Source organism: Haemorhous mexicanus, chromosome 1 (genome assembly GCF_027477595.1).
Source record: "Haemorhous mexicanus isolate bHaeMex1 chromosome 1, bHaeMex1.pri, whole genome shotgun sequence".
In the NCBI taxonomy this organism is placed as follows: Eukaryota; Metazoa; Chordata; class Aves; order Passeriformes; family Fringillidae; genus Haemorhous; species Haemorhous mexicanus.
The window spans coordinates 69,293,133-69,309,876 of NC_082341.1; the positions used below are offsets into that span (position 1 = coordinate 69,293,133).

General features: G+C 40.7%; 1 protein-coding gene across 1 annotated transcript; it reads right to left on the reverse strand.

The window, feature by feature from the left end:
• Positions 1 to 239: 239 nt before the first annotated feature.
• Positions 240 to 15,865, reverse strand: RIOK1 (RIO kinase 1). The gene is made up of 17 exons (XM_059852768.1): positions 15,694 to 15,865; positions 14,661 to 14,865; positions 13,388 to 13,478; positions 12,333 to 12,402; positions 11,590 to 11,632; positions 10,816 to 10,908; positions 9,985 to 10,097; positions 9,779 to 9,859; positions 9,131 to 9,217; positions 8,401 to 8,538; positions 7,650 to 7,753; positions 5,912 to 6,018; positions 5,224 to 5,289; positions 3,514 to 3,633; positions 3,207 to 3,260; positions 1,947 to 2,096; positions 240 to 456 (listed from the first exon to the last, which is right to left on the reverse strand). The coding sequence occupies exons 1-17, from the start codon at positions 15,762 to 15,764 to the stop codon at positions 346 to 348; spliced, it is 1,704 nt and encodes a 567-aa protein (XP_059708751.1). The 5' UTR covers positions 15,765 to 15,865; the 3' UTR covers positions 240 to 345.
• Positions 15,866 to 16,744: the final 879 nt, after the last annotated feature.

Here is a 16,744-nt window from a genome sequence, read left to right on the forward strand (position 1 = left end):
ATCCCAGGGGGGACTGTGAGAGCCTGCAGAGCTCAGTTTGCTTCCATACTGTGAAGAAGGCATGTGGAGTTAGAACACAGGAACAAACCAGTGCGAGTTTAGCAAAAAAGTCAAACCTGTACAGGTAAGGAATTTTAGCAGGCACAAATGTTGGACTCATTCTTTCCCATTGAAAAACCTGTGTCATACACTCTGTTCAAACAACTACACCATGTTATTAACAAAATCACCCTCACAGCTTATACTGTATGTATATAAATAAAGGATTTTTAATTTTTTAAGAAAAAAAGATGGTGACTGACTAATCCACAACACATCATCCCTTTCTCTGAGCCAAAGATGATTTTATTTGCCTTTCTTCATTTTTGCAGTCTTTTCTTTCCTCTTCTTTACATGCTTTGGGATTTTGTTTTTTCTCTTTTCTCTTTGGGCTTCTTTAACCATCTTTTTCCTTTCCTGTAAGGAATCAAACACCATTCATTTAAAGCCAGAAGGGAATGAAGAATTTTAAGCAAGTCAATCAATTGTTACATTAACAAGTTAATTAACACATGACATAAAAACAAGGTTATCAAGATAAAGAAACTTTAAAAATCAATAGAAATGGTGAGGGGATAGGAAAAAGGAGATACAGGTTGGGGTGGAGCTCAGACCTGCATATCAGTAATGATAAACTAGTTAGAACCTCAGTTTCATGCAACTTTTGAAGAAAGTGAACAAGAGGCACTCTTAACTCATGCTGTTTACACTTAAGATTACAACAGGTCGTCTGGTCTACAATTTCTGCTGCCCACAGAGCTACTGTAGTATGTGTTTCTATGTGTCATGCAAAAATATTGATCCAGTAGGTGCTGATAGAGCAAGCTGATCATCAGCAGGACTGGCAGGAAAGAATGCCATGCTGCTGCAACATACTGTAAATCCGTGCCAGACACAGAAGGGACAAGACTCAACTAGAAAACAAAAAGTCAGCAAAGTGGAAGGGGCAGGTAGAAGTAATTGCTGCTAATCAGTTGTTCAACCTACAGCTAAACACAAGTTACAAAAAAATCTCATCTCATGCAAAAAGAAGTCCAAATGAAAACCCATCAATTAGGATGAGAAGTGGCCAAGCCTTCCCTGTTTCACATCTAAAAGGCAGCAGCTCTAGACTGGCAGTGTGTAGTGGAGTGCTGCGTTTTTATTTGACAGATATGAAATATATTATCTTACCTTTTCTAGGAAGAAAAACCTAAAATGCAAAGTTCCAAATCTTGAACCCCTTAAGCCTGGAAGTTTCACCCTGCTTTTTTTTTTTTGCACAACACATAAAAGGCTGCCAAAAGGATCTTACTCATGAGTGATACACTGCAGGAAAGCCTCACCAAAACTAAGCATATTGCTCCACAGTTTAGAAAATGAAACCTCAAAGAAAACCCAAACCCAGACCCTAACCATAATCCCTTTGCTGGACTGCATTACATCTCTTGCCCACAGCAGAGCTAGCCAGCCTGCACTAATGGTACTACAGAAGCCACTGTGGTACAAACACTGTCACCGAATCTCCAGCTCTACAGATCAAGTGGCCTCAGCTATCTGGGCATAAGGAGGTTCATCAGGGACCACAGCCACAAACCTGAGCACCAAAGCCTGGAAGAGTAGCCAGAGGGACTGAAAAGCTGCCCAGGCTCCACTGAATTCTACTTTGTGTAGCCCTGTAATTCCCTGTAGAGATCTCTCTTCTAGCTTTGCCTAAGCTACAGAGAGCTGTGTTGCACATTGCTCTACATAAAACCACCTCTAACAAAGCATCCCCAATGAAATTCACTGCCTCTGCTCTTGTTCTCCACAACAGGAAAGGTCCACGGCTTGTTTCAGACAAGAAGAAGCAAGAGTCACTAAGTTTGGATGTTTTTGTGTCATATAAGCAAAGGTGGGAAAAAATAAACAATTTCTGGACAGCTGACCTTTTTGTCCATGCTAACTTCAGCAGGTTTGTCTTTGGGATGTACTGATTCTTTACAGCCCAAATCAGAGTCCTCTGAGCAGCCACCACCACCATCATCATCATCAGAGTCTGTTTCTGAATAGCCTGCCTCTTCAAGGAGTGCAGGAATCTGCAAGATAATATAACAAGAATTATATCAAATCAAAACCAAGAAACCTAATGGCAGCATACACACATATACATGCACAATGTATATATATATATTCACAAAAAAGAAAACATAATCTGCTGCAAAGAAGCCCTTGAGCAATCTGATGCTATCTCCCTTACCACAGCCCTCACTGAGTTTCAAGATGAAGAATAAAAAGTAGGTTAAGCCAAACTAAGAAAAAGGAATCTAAAATGTACACCACAGATTCTTTTAGGTCAGGGCTCAAAGCACATCTGTTATTTGCACTCGCAAACTAATTTCCCTAAGTTAAACAGCAATTTGCTAACATATGTGGAAGCCTATTTTTAATTATCCTTGGATCAAGCCCAAATCTACCTTGGGGGCACTGTGTGTATTCTGTATTGCAAACACAAATATCTGCACTGAAACACTCACTTATTCTTAAACAAGCCTGGAGACTGTGCTACAGCCTGATCCCATCCGTATTTATATTTCCATTTTAAATCAAGAGTCTACACCACTGCTAGAGAATATTCACAAAGTAAGGAGGGGGAACCCACACAGGGCTTTTGCCTTGAATGACATGGCTCCAAGTGATCTGTATCCAACTTCTCATCCAATCTACTTTACAGAAGTGTCACTGTCAAGTACTTCAAACACAGTAAAACATAATATTTTATGGCTTATATACTGGAGGACTGTTCTTTATGCAATATTACAACAGATACCCTATCATATCAACATATCTGATAGCATATTTGATATCAGAAACATATCAAAACTTGCAGTCATGCAACAGTTTAAATCAATTACATTTTCCATAATCAGAAAACACTTTCCCTCATCATCACCTTAACTTTAGAGATCATGGCCACAGCAAGGATTTTAATTTCATTCTCAAGCAACCCAGCATCAGCCACAGTGTAGGGAAGCAAATTCTGTGTTGTGCAGACACACTGCCATGCCAGACCCATCCTGACACAAATGGTCACTGCACACAAAGGCTTCTTTCATGGTGCCAGCTGCAGGACCAGGCAATCTCTGAACTACCTGTAAGCACTTTTCTGAAAATGGCTAAAATTAAGGATTTCAAAAAGACCCTCTCACCTTCTGAACACCAGACAAATCCTTCTTCAATCCTGTCACAGTCTGGTAGAGAATCTGCTCAAAGGGAAAGAGGAAGAAATTACATTATCAAATTATATCTTAATTCTTTGTGCCCAGAGAAGGACCAGGATAAAATCCACAATGTTATCATTAAGCACTAACCAGACAATTTTAAAGTATGATATAGATTTAGTACTCCACACTTTGGTAGCAACACTTCTGGTTTTTGTTTGTTACTAACAGTTTCCAGTAAGAAGAATTCATATTCCCTCTCTCTCTTTTGCAGGGCCTCAGCATGTCTACTCACATTATCTTGCTGAACATTCAATGCCATATCCTCTTCTTTCAATTTCATCATTATGTCCACATCCCTCTCATAGTTTTTAACTTCAGTCAGAGTTCGAGGTATGTAGGCCTTCTTAAATACCTAGCACAGTGAAGGGAAACACAGACTTACTAATTTACATATTGTGTCATGATGTTCTTCTCTCCTAATTATGCATCCTTAGGAGAATAATCACAATCAGAGAAACAACAAATGAACATAGCAATCATCCCTTACCATTTGAACTACAGAGTTGTTTTTTGTTTGGTTATTTTTTGCAGGGGCAGACTTAATGTACAACCTAGATGTTATTGATAGACCACAACAACTAAGGCTCCTTCCTTAGCCTGACTCACATCAGCCGACTTACAAAACTCTCCAACCATCTCTTAGCCTATTTGAGTCCTAAGGTTTTGTAACCTAAGAATTTTTCTAATGCTTTTATTGTAATGTTTATAATGCCTTCAGGAGGCAACTCTATTGAAATACACTGCTAGAACTTAATCTCTTTATGTAACAATTCCCACTTCAACCTACAGTACAACTCAAAAAAGGTTCTTGCAGCAGTACAGTCCAATAAAAACTAACTGCAGTATCAACAACATACTTGAAGTTTCTCACATTTGAAACAGTCTTTCAGCAAGCTTATGACCCTACCAGATCAGAGAAATGTGTTTTGCTTCTCTGTTTCATGGTATCAGTTCAATCCCAGTAAAGATTCAGTACCCTTCATGATCACTGCTCATCTGAGAGCTGTGCACAAAGCACAGTTCCCCACTTAAACAGAGCTGCCCTTACTCAGCTCTATTCTTTTGCAAGGGAAGTGGCACAAATTAGCCTTGGTCACATGGAAAGCCTAAGACAAAAGAACAGAACTTAGATGCTATGAAACCACCTCTCTTACAGGTCAGTACCTCATATAAACAAAGGAGTAATTTGCTTGCAGAAGATGGGCTTGTTACCAAACACTAGAATCTGACTCTACACCTCAGTAGTTTTATGCTGAGGCTATACTGGGAAACAAAACACATCTTTCCTTGGAAAAGCCTGAAGCAGTTAGTGAAAACTGCTGAGCTCCAAGACAAAAAAGTCTTGAATAAATTAAGTCGTACTGACCCACAAGATAAGAGGTTTTTGTTGGTTGTTGGTTTTGTTTTGGACTCTTCTGGAACAGAGAGTTAAGACTAAGATAGAAATGGTTCTATCTTTACATCAAGCATTTCCAGAACATTAACAGCTTTCTGTAATGGACTTGAGATGGCTTCACTGAATGTAAAAGCAGTGGAAGAACTGAATTAGACTGGGAGTGGAGCTAGATAGGCAATTTGGCCAATGCACATATCCAAATAGCCTGCTTCTGTATCACTGGTCCAAAACCACTGGCACAATCAGATCTCTCTACTCAGATTTCAACTAAACCTGAACTGGAAGATACATCAAGAGACATAGATGTCAGCAAACACACTGGTTTAGGAAATAGAATATTTGCCTTCTAACAGCTTATTGCTGTCAGCTTTTACATATGGCATCCCTTAATACTTCACATCTCAACTAGGTCAAGATAACTCAGTATCACAAACAATGTTTTGTTTATCATCAACTGTACATTTTTCCAAAGAAAACAGAACATTTTTGAGTGTTTAGAAGAAGTAAGGTTAATATTCATTTCATAGCAGGAACAGAAATCCTCACTTCCTCATCCACTTTATCTTGACTGGATCTTTCCTCCTCTGTTCTTTTCGATGCTATTTCCATTGCCTAAAGAAACACAAAACATTACAAAAAAGTTATCATTCTTTAGAATCGCACCACTAAGCCTTTAGAATCACATCCAACTATTCCCATCTGCGTTTCTCCCCGTGCTCCACCGTCACCCGCACGCACTCCAGCTGTCCCTGTGGGAATGCCTTCAGCGACACCTAACGGTGGCCAGCCCTGCTGCGCAGCACGCTGACCCTGCACATCAGGGCTCTATCAGCGGGAAAAACACCCGCCCAGGTCCCGCCCCCAGACCACGCTGCGGCAGGCCCAGCACGGCTACACGACATACAGCACCACTCTCCATACAAGCACGGTTATATATCTGCAGAGCTCCTCCTTGCCAGAAAGGAAGAGCTAGCTTAAAGCATCCTGGTTCTTACAGCGCCTTAAACAGACATTTGAGTCTTCATCATTAGACAGACTTTTTGAGAGAACATGCAATGAAAGTAGTGTCACCCTACAGTGGTATAAATGGAAAAGACCTATATGCATTTCTGAAGCACTAGCACAACAATGTCATGTGCTGCTTCCTTAGGATGTAGAATAAATGAGATGATGGAGCTTGAACTGATCTGATTTTACTGTCCTCTTACTCAGTAACAAGGCCATGAGGTTTTACCTTAGACAGGTAGTCATCAATGTTTTCACTTGTGATAGAAGGATCAGTAATAAATTCAAACAGCTCCTTCACTGTCATCACTGCAACATTGTGCTTCTGGAAAAAGTCTGCCAGGAAACAAGTGAGAGACAAAATCCATTACTAAGTCTATCTAACATTTGCAGCTTGGATGTTAAAGTGACAATTCCAGTGAGCCAACAACTCTGATGACTTGGGAAAGTCTCAGCAGCACATTCTACATCATATGGAATTTAGTTACCAGATGATTCTTGGTCATCTGAAATAAAACTGCTCATCTCCCAGATGCAACAAACACTAAAAGGAGAAAAACTGCATAAATATAAAAGCTAAATCAATTTCAGCAGGATCCTGACTTAATGGAGTACGGGCTAAGAAATAAAAATTCAAGACAGGTATAGTATTTGCAATGACTAAGATTAAAAAAATGTATTTCAAATAAGGAATAGAGACCTCAAACTTTTGCCAGAGAGAAACAAGTGGCCACTGAAATACAGTACATTATGATCCACCCAAAAGGGAAGACACATTGATGTCCTAGAATCTTCTTTGCTACTACACTCAGAATTGCTTTCTTAAATCAGAAAGACCTATGACCAAATTCATAGGCTGCATTTCTGTTCTGAAAAACAACAAGTGACACTGAGGACTGTTTAACAAGTATTTCCTACTAAAGTTCCCAGATCTCTCACTCTGAAAATTTAATCATAGAAGGATTAGAGAAGCATTTAGTGAGCAGCTCTCCATGCTCACAGAACCACAAACCTCTGCAAAGATCACACCTAAGGCAGAACCAGGTGTTTCTTAGACTCTCTGTAGAAGGTTTAGACAGAGAAAGCTCCAGTGACAGAAAACAAACAAAACAACACCAACTCACTGAGACACTAGAATATCTAGGTAGAGGAGCTCAAAAGACATGAATAAAGAGCAAGGATGTGACTAGCTGAGATAGAAGGGAGTTCTAGAAATGCATGAACTGAAAAGGAATAAGGAAAAAGTAGCATACTGGATATCAACAAACATACAGCATGAACACAGTTCTTTCCTAATTATGTGCCAGACTTTCAAGAGTCTCTGTAAAATAAGAAAAAAGTCAATCTGAAAAGAAAGGGGAGACAAAAGCAGCCTATAAAGAGAGATTTTTTTTTTATCCTCAGGGACACACCCTACCAGGAGGTGTGTATCTGTTACACAACATGTATATTCACACATGAAGACCAAATTCTCAAGAGAAAAACTTAACTTATCAAAATACTATGACAAGTGATAACATCTCTAATTAATTACTCTGCACCTCAATCCTCTCAGCTGCCCTTAAGTGCATGGAACTTTATAACACACAGAAACATCTTGCCAGCTGAGGAATCCCATATGGGGATTCAGCTCACAGAAGGCAACACATCAGTATGTCTGCACAGTATTTTAAGTAAGGGAAGTTAAGACTGGGGCAAGGACCGCTGCAGATCTATCCTAACTCTGAGATTCAGTCATGGCACTCATTTAAGAGAGATAATTTCTAGCAAAATAGGCTGCACTACTCTGAACTCAGCACAGTACAATGCTCCCTGAGGAAGTCAAGAGAACATAGGAGAGGATGTATTTTAATGGAATTTTGGCAGCTTCTACAGTCAGCTACACCTGAAAGAACATAAGATGAACTGAGTCCATCCTGCTAAATAAACCAGCTGTCAGAACAAGGGCTGAAGTGCAGCCCCCTCACCGTTAACATTGGCACAATCCTTGCGCAGGAACTCCAGCGCGTGCGGGTGGTCGTGCTCCACGCTCTGAGACACGTCAATGATGTACACGTCCCCTCCGTGGTACCTGCAAGGAAACCCCACACAGAGCTGCACCAACTCCACCAGACTACTGAGAGACAGGGAACAAAGCATGCCTCAAACTTAAGAGCCAGCAAAAAAAAAAATCTTCTTCCTCCAGCATATGCCTTGCCTGTGAGGACCAGGGTGGCTTTTTTTCAGTCAATATTTTCCCTCTCTATACAAGCTGTATAATTAAACTTTTTTAAAAAGTAGTCTGCTCATGAACAAAAAAAGCAGAGAGGTGCATGAAAAAGAAAAAAAACCAAGAAACAAGTTATAAAAATATAGCAGTGAAAGGATACCTAACTAATATAAAATACAACACATGAAAATGATACCTTACTAATTTTTGTTGGAGTTGATGGATTTCTTTCTAGTTGTGAGGGGATTTTATGAGGTGATTTTGTTGTGTTTTTTAACTTCTTTTTCTTTCTTATTTTATGGTTTCTTTTGTTTGTTTGCCTGTTGGCGTTTTTTAACAGAGAAAGCTCAGATCTGGGCTAAAAGCTACATCATTAATTAGAAAAGTTACAAAACCCAGTAAGGACAAGGACCCCGCCCTCGCTGAAAGGTACATCAGTACTCTCACACAGAGGCTGCCAATGCATAAATTTTAGATGTCACAATTCAGAGCAAGGATTAAAAACATACAGCATATTAAATTCACTGAGATCTGCGTGAACAAGTCTGGCATCTTGGTACATTCTTCTCATGTACTGGATGATCTGTAGGTACAGCTCCCGGACTTTGGAGTCAGACAACTGAGCATTCTTCAGCAGAGGAGCAGGCCTTGAAATTACAAAAAAAAAAAACAAACAAAAAACCAAAGAACCTGAAACTAAATATTTTTTCCTTTTTCACACCAGCTGCAAATGCTTTAATTGCCTGAATCTTTCACTCCCTGAGTGTGTCAAGCAAGTCAGGATGAGCAACCAATTGCAAGGAGCCATAAGGGGAGCAGAACCTTGCTACATGCTTGCCAAAGATTCTGGAGCTCTGTTTTCAACAGGAGCTAATTTGGACCATGCTACATTAATGTCAGTAACTACAAAACAATAAACAACCTTCATGTATGATTAGCAAGCCTTTCCAGCATTAATCTCTGGCTTAGCCACTTTAAGAATTAATTTTTCACACAACTGAGGCTTCAGAAACACACAGATTGCTTGCAGTAGTAGCTGAAAATGTCTGGGACCATTCCACAGATCACATGCACATGTTAACTTTACAGCCCTAGAGTAACTGTAGGTAAATTCAAATGGTTGGTTTCATTGGCTTTAATAAACCTTTGGGAAAAGCTATTACTAAATTTAAAAAAAAAAACAAATAAACAAAAAAACTGATTTTCTAAGGATACTTAGAAATATAAGGTGATACTTACCTATCACCTTTACCAATAAAGCCCATGACAAGCACATGACTCCTTAGCATAATTGGCTCTGGGCAAGGTATCTGGGCTGTGTTCAACCTGAAATACAGGAACAAAGCCAAAAAAAATTAAAAAAAAAAAAAAAAAAAAAAAAAAAAAAACACCAAACTCTATTTGCTTTGCACCAGTGCATAAAGGAGATCTGCAGCTTTGAAAATAACAGTGAGAGCTCAGGAAACTCTCCCCTGTGAAGAACAACTAGGAAATGCACACAAAAAGCCACAACCATTCTGACCCTTTTCTAAGCATTCCTGTGTCAAAGAATCTTTAGACAGTTCAGGTCAATCCTAGATTAACCTATATCATAAAGCATGTTGCTGTTCAACAGCAGCTATTTCTAGCTTCTCCTTGCTGCTCAGTCATGTCAGACAGAGTTCAGGCACTGAAGAGCTCCAAGCATTAGCAGGAAAACAAAAGAAGATCTTTATTCTTCCCTCCCCTTTTGTTTCTCTCCCATAATGAAGCTTTAGACACTTTCCTGAGTACTCCAGAGACCCAATAGGGTAGTGGTAGCCACAGTCTAGCAAAAAGAGAGCATCTCCTATAAACTTAAAAGCTGTGGTAACATCTGCGTGATGAAATAAAAACTGGAAAAATCACCTTATTAAATTCCTCATTTCTTTTTCGGCCCATGTCTTCACCATTTTTCTTGGGTTGCCTTTGCAGTATCCATGACGAAATCTTTAAATAAAAAAAATAAAAGACAGGGACTCTAAGTCTATCAATGCAGCATAAGCACCAGTGATTTTAACACCTGTCAAAACAATCCCTATTCTCCAGTAAAATCAGGCAGAAGTCAAACTCACCTGAATTCACCACTCACATACTTATCCCGATCTTTAAACATCAGAATAGAGGTTTTGTAAATCTTTATTGCTCTGTTCTCTCCATTTGCAGTACTGGCATGATACACATTGGCCTATCAGATTAAAAAGGAAAGAAGAACATTAAAGAAAAGTTCTTTAAAACAGCATAATCTTCTCTCTTCTCATTCTGACACCTGGAAAAGGGCTGATCTCACTAGCCCCTGTGTGGCGGCCAGCTGAAGGAGACTGCACACCAGGGCAATCCTTTTACCACCAAAGGCAGCTAACAGGAAGTACATAAGATGGGGCAGGGGTGCAACAACACCCTCAGAATAAAATCAACATTGCACAAGAAAACTCTGCCTCATGCACACTTGGAAGACTGAAACAAGCCCTTGTGTGAAGGGTTAGCTTGAGCCTGTGCACTGTTCAGGCCCTAAAGCATGGCCCAAATGTCTCACGTTTTCACCTCTACACAGGGCAGAAGTATGTATTTAATTGGAATTATCTGGGTTTGTAAGGTTTTTTTAGGCACTATTTAATACTATGGGTACACATAACTTTGCTAAAACTTTTTGTTGAAAGATGCAATTAACAACATCCATAAATTTAAGATTAATATTAAAGCATTCTTAGAAATCTTTCATACTTGGGAAAATTGCTGTCCTTTAACATAAATATTTTTTTTCTTAAGATAACTTACCAATCAAGCAGCACAAAATATGTAGAACTAAGCCCAAGTATTTCATTACATTTTCTCAGCATCATAAACTTCCACCCAGCTTGCTGACAAAAAGAAAAGCCTACTACATTATTTGCAATAAAACTTACTTCTTTCCCTGTGCTGATGCAGCCATTGATTTCTGATATGATACCTCTAGAGAGCATCTTGAACAGAATGATTCGGGTTCTTGGGTCCAACACCTCAAATTTAATACAGAAAAGTCAGCAGAGGACAAAAAAAAAACCAAACAAATAATACTGTCCAGTCTTACTATCACATTAAAGGACCCTGGGCATCAGACTGTTTTCAAGGATCAAATAATAATCTGAACAGCAACCACTCAGAATTCTGCCATCAATCTAGGAAGACATTTCACTTTTTGTTCAAAAATTTTTTCTTTTTTTTAAACTAAGCATAGGTCTTCAAGCTAACTCTAGAAGACACAAAGAAATAATGTCCCACCCACACCAGCATTAAATGTTTTAAAGTAAGATTTTTCTTGGGATACAGAGACCATATCTGAAATAGAACAGCCATGTGGGCTTAGCCCAGTAATATTTCAGTGCTATAGAAGCAAAAAGGCAAACTCAGCATTTTTTTCTTGTTCTTTGGAGTTTAATAAAAGCTTAAGATGGAATTCTGCATTACACCTATGAACAAATCACAATGTTAAACACAAATGAGCTCTAAAATGTTTATGGAACCAAAGCTGACTTTCATATGTGAAACAAAGAAAGAAAGAAACAACAGGTCTCTTCAGCATAACAAGGGAAATAGAATTACACAAAACTCTGTTCCTGCTTTAACTGTTTTTTCATTGATTCCAAAATTCTACACTATTTGCTTTGGTCAAAGGGAATTCTGATGAAAAAAGGACTTACCTGCTCTACTGTTGCTCTGTCTGACTTGTCTTTGACTCGGTACCTAGCACAAGTGAAAATAAAATGTTACAATCCCACATATGGGCTTGGTACTTTGACAGAGCAAACTGTGACATTCTGTGCCAAAGGTTAAGATGACAGCCTTAAGAAGTAAGGCTTTCAGTTCATAAAAAACAAAGGTTTCTCCTGTCGACAGAGGGTTGGAAAGGAAAATAAAAAATCAACAAACCACTACCATTAACATCAGAGCCCTTCACTTTTATAGATTATTTTCCTGCTTTTTCTGAATTTTGCTCATTCAGGAGAAAACTGTACCTGTCTCTACATCTTAGGGCTATAAGCTGCAAGCCAAAAAAAAAAAATTCTTAAGAAATACTTTTCCATCACCAAATCAGCAGGAGGAACTTTCTAAGGCCTCCAACACCTTTCTAGCTCAGCAGCTTAAGGATTTGTGCTTAGAAGAGTATCAAAGGATCTTTACTAGGGGGATGACACCATCACTCCTGTCTTACCATACTACATCAACACAATCAGATGTGCTACCAGTGACAAAAGAATCAAAACTTTGGGATAAGTCTGAGAACTAATTTGGAAACCAAAAAATTGAAGACCAAAGGGCAAACTGTATGTAGACTACTTCTAAACTTCATTTTTCTTAACAAACTTATTTAAACAAGGAAATAAACACTGTACTTCTGGGTTTAAAGTATTTAAGTGAAAATAGAAGTGTAAGTAATACTCACATGTCTGCTTCCTTCTGTCTAGACTTTTCTGTGACTCTGTTTATAACAGAGTCATCAAAATTTAGCTTATCTGAAAAACACGTAAGAAGAAATGAAAAAAACCCAAAACCCCAAAACTCAAAGAAGTTTCCTACACACCAGGATTAACCTAGCACTTCACTCTGTTTACATTTCAGGGTAGGACTATAAGGTAACAACACAGATGAGTGAGACAGTTCCAGAGACTTGGAAATGTGATAACCCTAATGCCTTTTGGATAACATCTCACCAATAAATTTGTCTGTTCTTCTCTTATAACAATCATATGCCATTTTTCTTAACACGATAAGCAGTAGCCTCCCAGATTCTCTTCAACAATGCATTTAAATGGTGTTTGATTAAATGCTAAATGTACAAAAGCTGTTGTATTTGGTTACAAATATCAGCAGCCTTCACCCTAGCACCACTTTGTTATAAATGAAAACCCAACCTCTGATCTCTACCCTGTCAGAAGGTGCCAATCACAGCTGTCCCTAGTCTAGACAGGCTGTGCTGAGCAGCCATCTCCATCTCAGGGCAAAAATCAAATCACACCAGCTGGGACAGCAGCCTCTTCACTTAGCACAGCATCTCTGCCCCTGGGAGAAAACTGCTGCATAATGTACCCCCTCTAAGACTACAGGGGACTACTGCATTTGTCTAGAAAATGCAGCTGTGGGAATCACCAACATCCCAACAGAGAGTTGATACCCTCCCTCCACCCAAACAGCTTGTACCTACAGAGAATCTAGGGAAGAAAGACGTCATGTTGCCTGGAGAAGAAGTCAAGGGGGAAGAAAAAAAATCCCAACAAAACAGCCATGTGGAGCTGAAGGTGGAGAGACAGGGGAGGTACGACAGCCAGTTCTTAGAGACTAAAGGCAACTTCAAGTACTCAGAAGTAATTTTTAATCTCTCTGGCAAAGGGTAACTCACCCATTCCAGTGAGTTCTGGCTTAACAGGAGTGGAATTAGTCTGAGAATGTCACAGTGTGGTCACTGTTTAAAATAAGGAACAGCAGTGCAACTATACTCACCTAAATTGATTTTGTGTTCAAATTTTCTTAAAACCTTGCCTGCAGGAGTTGACAGTTTTGCTGAAGAGCAATTAGGCGTCTGTCTGTTTGCCTGAAATAAAGGATTTGTTAACATAAGTCACGTTCTGTAGGCAGCCCTTTGAAATTCAAACCATTTCATTGGAAAAGTCATCTCAAATGCCTATGCCTAAAGCTGTAAGAGGAAAACCACATGGGATATAAGGAAACAGATATGGATTAACACCAAATTTTATTTAAATCAAGAAAAGAAAACACAGGTAACACAGCAGTTAAAATACTAAAAGTGCTCCAAGCCAGAGTTACTTTTTTTTCTAGGAAGCTCCAAGTCTCTCACACAGCACTTTTTCTGTCTGTAAAAGGAAGAGAATAGAAGACAGAAACAGGGAATAAAATAAAAGAGAAAAAATGCAGAGGTAATGAACTGAGAAAACGTCCCAAGATTTTGTCTTTTCTCACATGTAGTCCTCTCCAGACACAACTAATACCTGAACATGATTTCACCATCATTGAACAGCATAAACCTCTAAACAAAGGCAAGAATATAGCACCCAGGACAAGCACTGCCAGACATGCTATACTATGATCAGCACGACTCCGATTTATCTCAACTGTTCTGCTAAGCTGGTATCAATAGGAAAAATGAGGTTTTGAACCTCTAGTGTCCAAGCTGATGTGAGAACTAGCCCCTTTCTTACCTTCACGAGTGCTTTTCGTTCTTCACAATGCCAGAGTTTCTATGTCAACATCATACACTCTATATTAATTCACTTCAAGCACCCCCTCCACTTCCCATACTTGTATTTTTCTTTGCCTTCTTCACTATTAAGTCAAAAATAGAACTGGTTTCACCCTGCATTTGACTAGCAGATAGTCAAAAAATAAAAAGACAGGCTGGGTAAGATGCTCAGAAACACAGAGGACAAATACCAAAAAAGTTAGGAACATCTGTAGAGATCATCTGTAGTGAGCAAAGAAAGAGAAGCTGAGAAAGGCAAGGAAGAGAAGGAAACTGCAGTGACACAGCAAATCCTGCAACAGGGTTTGAGACAAGAAGATCAAATGGAGCTCGGGCTACAATGTACATGCACATACAGCAGGTCAAAGGAACAGATGCAAAGGACGGGGATTCTCTGAGGGAAAAACTTCTGCTTGCATTTGTCCTCAACATAATACTAACAACAAACAAAGCCTCCAGGCTGGCCCCATTAGCTCTTGGGCACCCTCAAAGCCCACACAATAACCTTCAACATACCTGTGGATTGCATCCACCAGCAGCATTGTGCCGCTTCGTGAGTCTTCCCACCTCATCATCCCAGTCCCAGTCTTCATCTTCCTCTTCAGCATCGTTGTCATCATCACCATCTCCTTCCTCAGCATTAACTTCTTCACACGTGCATAACTGGCAGCTCTCAGGGACCTCACCCTCTTTACACGCTTCTGTGTCTTCCACAGATTCACTTAAAAGAAACACAGATGTCTCTATAACTAAAAATGATTGTTACAGTCACCAAAAATTGAATACACTTATCCCCATAAATGACTTTACATTTTCACCCGTGTTTTAATTCAATAACTCCATTTCTGAGGCCCCCTATTCAGGAAGGATATTGCAGTGCTGGATCAGGTCTAGAAATTATGTTGGTTTAGGGTCTGGAGCACAAGTCCTATGAGGAGCAACTGTGGGAGCTGCGGGTATTTAGCCTGGAGAAAAGAAGGCTCAGGGGGACCTAATCACTCTCTGCAACTCCCTGAAAGGAGGCTGCAGCCACGTGGGGGTCGGTCTCTTCCCCCAGGCAACAAGTGACAGGAAAAGAGGACACAGCCTAAAGATGCAAAGTTGCACCAGGAGAATTTGGAAGAATTTCTTCACAGCAAGGGTGGTTAGACATTGGAATGGATTGCTCAGGGAGGTGGTGGGGTCACCGTTCCTGGAAGTGTTTAAGACTGGACTTGTTACTCAGTGCCACGGTCTACTTGGCACGGTGGTGTTGGGTCACGGCTTGGCCTCGACGATCTCAGAGGTCTTTTCCAACCTAACTGATGCTACCATTCCGTAATGTCAGCAACGTGTCACGGCTTTCTGCCAGGACAAGTATGTCCCAAAGCAGCACACATCATGGAAAAGGGAAGCCGAGAGACACACGCAGCCTTTCCTCTCACCTCCTCCCGTAGTGGGGCAGCACCACCCGCTCTCCCTTCCCCGCTGCCGGGCAAGTCCCAGGGCTGCTCCCGCTCCCACTCCTGCTCCGCGTGTCCGCCCGGCCATGCACCCCCAGCGCCCTCACCTATCCGAGCAATCCGCATCGTCGAACTGCCCGGGCACGACCTGGCTCATCACCAGCGCCCGGTAATCCATGACGGCGGCAGGAAGCAGGAACGAGGAGGCAGGCACCGGGAGGCAGGAATCACCGGCGGCCGGGATGCCCGCGGCACGCAGGCGCCGGCCCGACCCGGCCGCTACGGCGCCGCCAGAGGGACAAAAAGCATCACGGGCGAGCGCGGCTGGGATGGACCCGCCCCAGCCCCGGCCTTACCCGCTTCCCGGGCTGCCGAGGGGGGAGGGCCTGGTGCCGGAGCATGGAGGGGCTTTTTACAAGGTCTTGTAGCAGGGAATGGCTTTGCACTGAAAGAAAGTCGGGTTAGATTAGGTACTAGTAAGAAATTCTTTACTGTGAGGGTGGTGAGGCGCTGGAACGGGTTTCCCAGAGAAGCTGTGGATGCCCCATTCCTGGAAGTGTTCCAGGCCAGGCTGGATGGAGCAACCGGGCCTAGTGGAAGGTGTCGCTGCCCACCGCAGGGGAGGGGTGGAACTAGATAGTCTTTAATGTCCCTTCCGACCCAAACCATCCTGTTTGGATTCATTCATCCTATGAATCCCCAGCAGCTGCCCATACATCAATACTGAGCTGTGGCACATCTGTATAAAACAATTTCGCCCTAGAAATAGTGCATTTTCAAGCCCTCATTTCTTAACTGGGAATGACCATTCCTGCCACAGATTCATGGCTGTTTTCCCTAAAACACAAATTATGATCTGTGTCCTCTGTTGTAGATACTGAGGAGTTCTATTTGGTATACTCTAAAATATTCAATTCCAATCTTTATTAAAATAAAGCTCTAATTGAAGCCAAAAGAATTCTAAATTTGCAAGCCTGGCTAGAAGCATTTTAGCTCCTAACGCCCCTTTCATTGAATAACCTTACAATCTGTTTATATACTGATATAATGTAGGATTAAGAAAATAAAAGTGAATGGTGGGCTTTTGCTATCTGGTACATAAGGGTAAAATTTTAAAATGCAGCCTCTTTTTTTTGTAGATGTTTTTTGCATAATCCA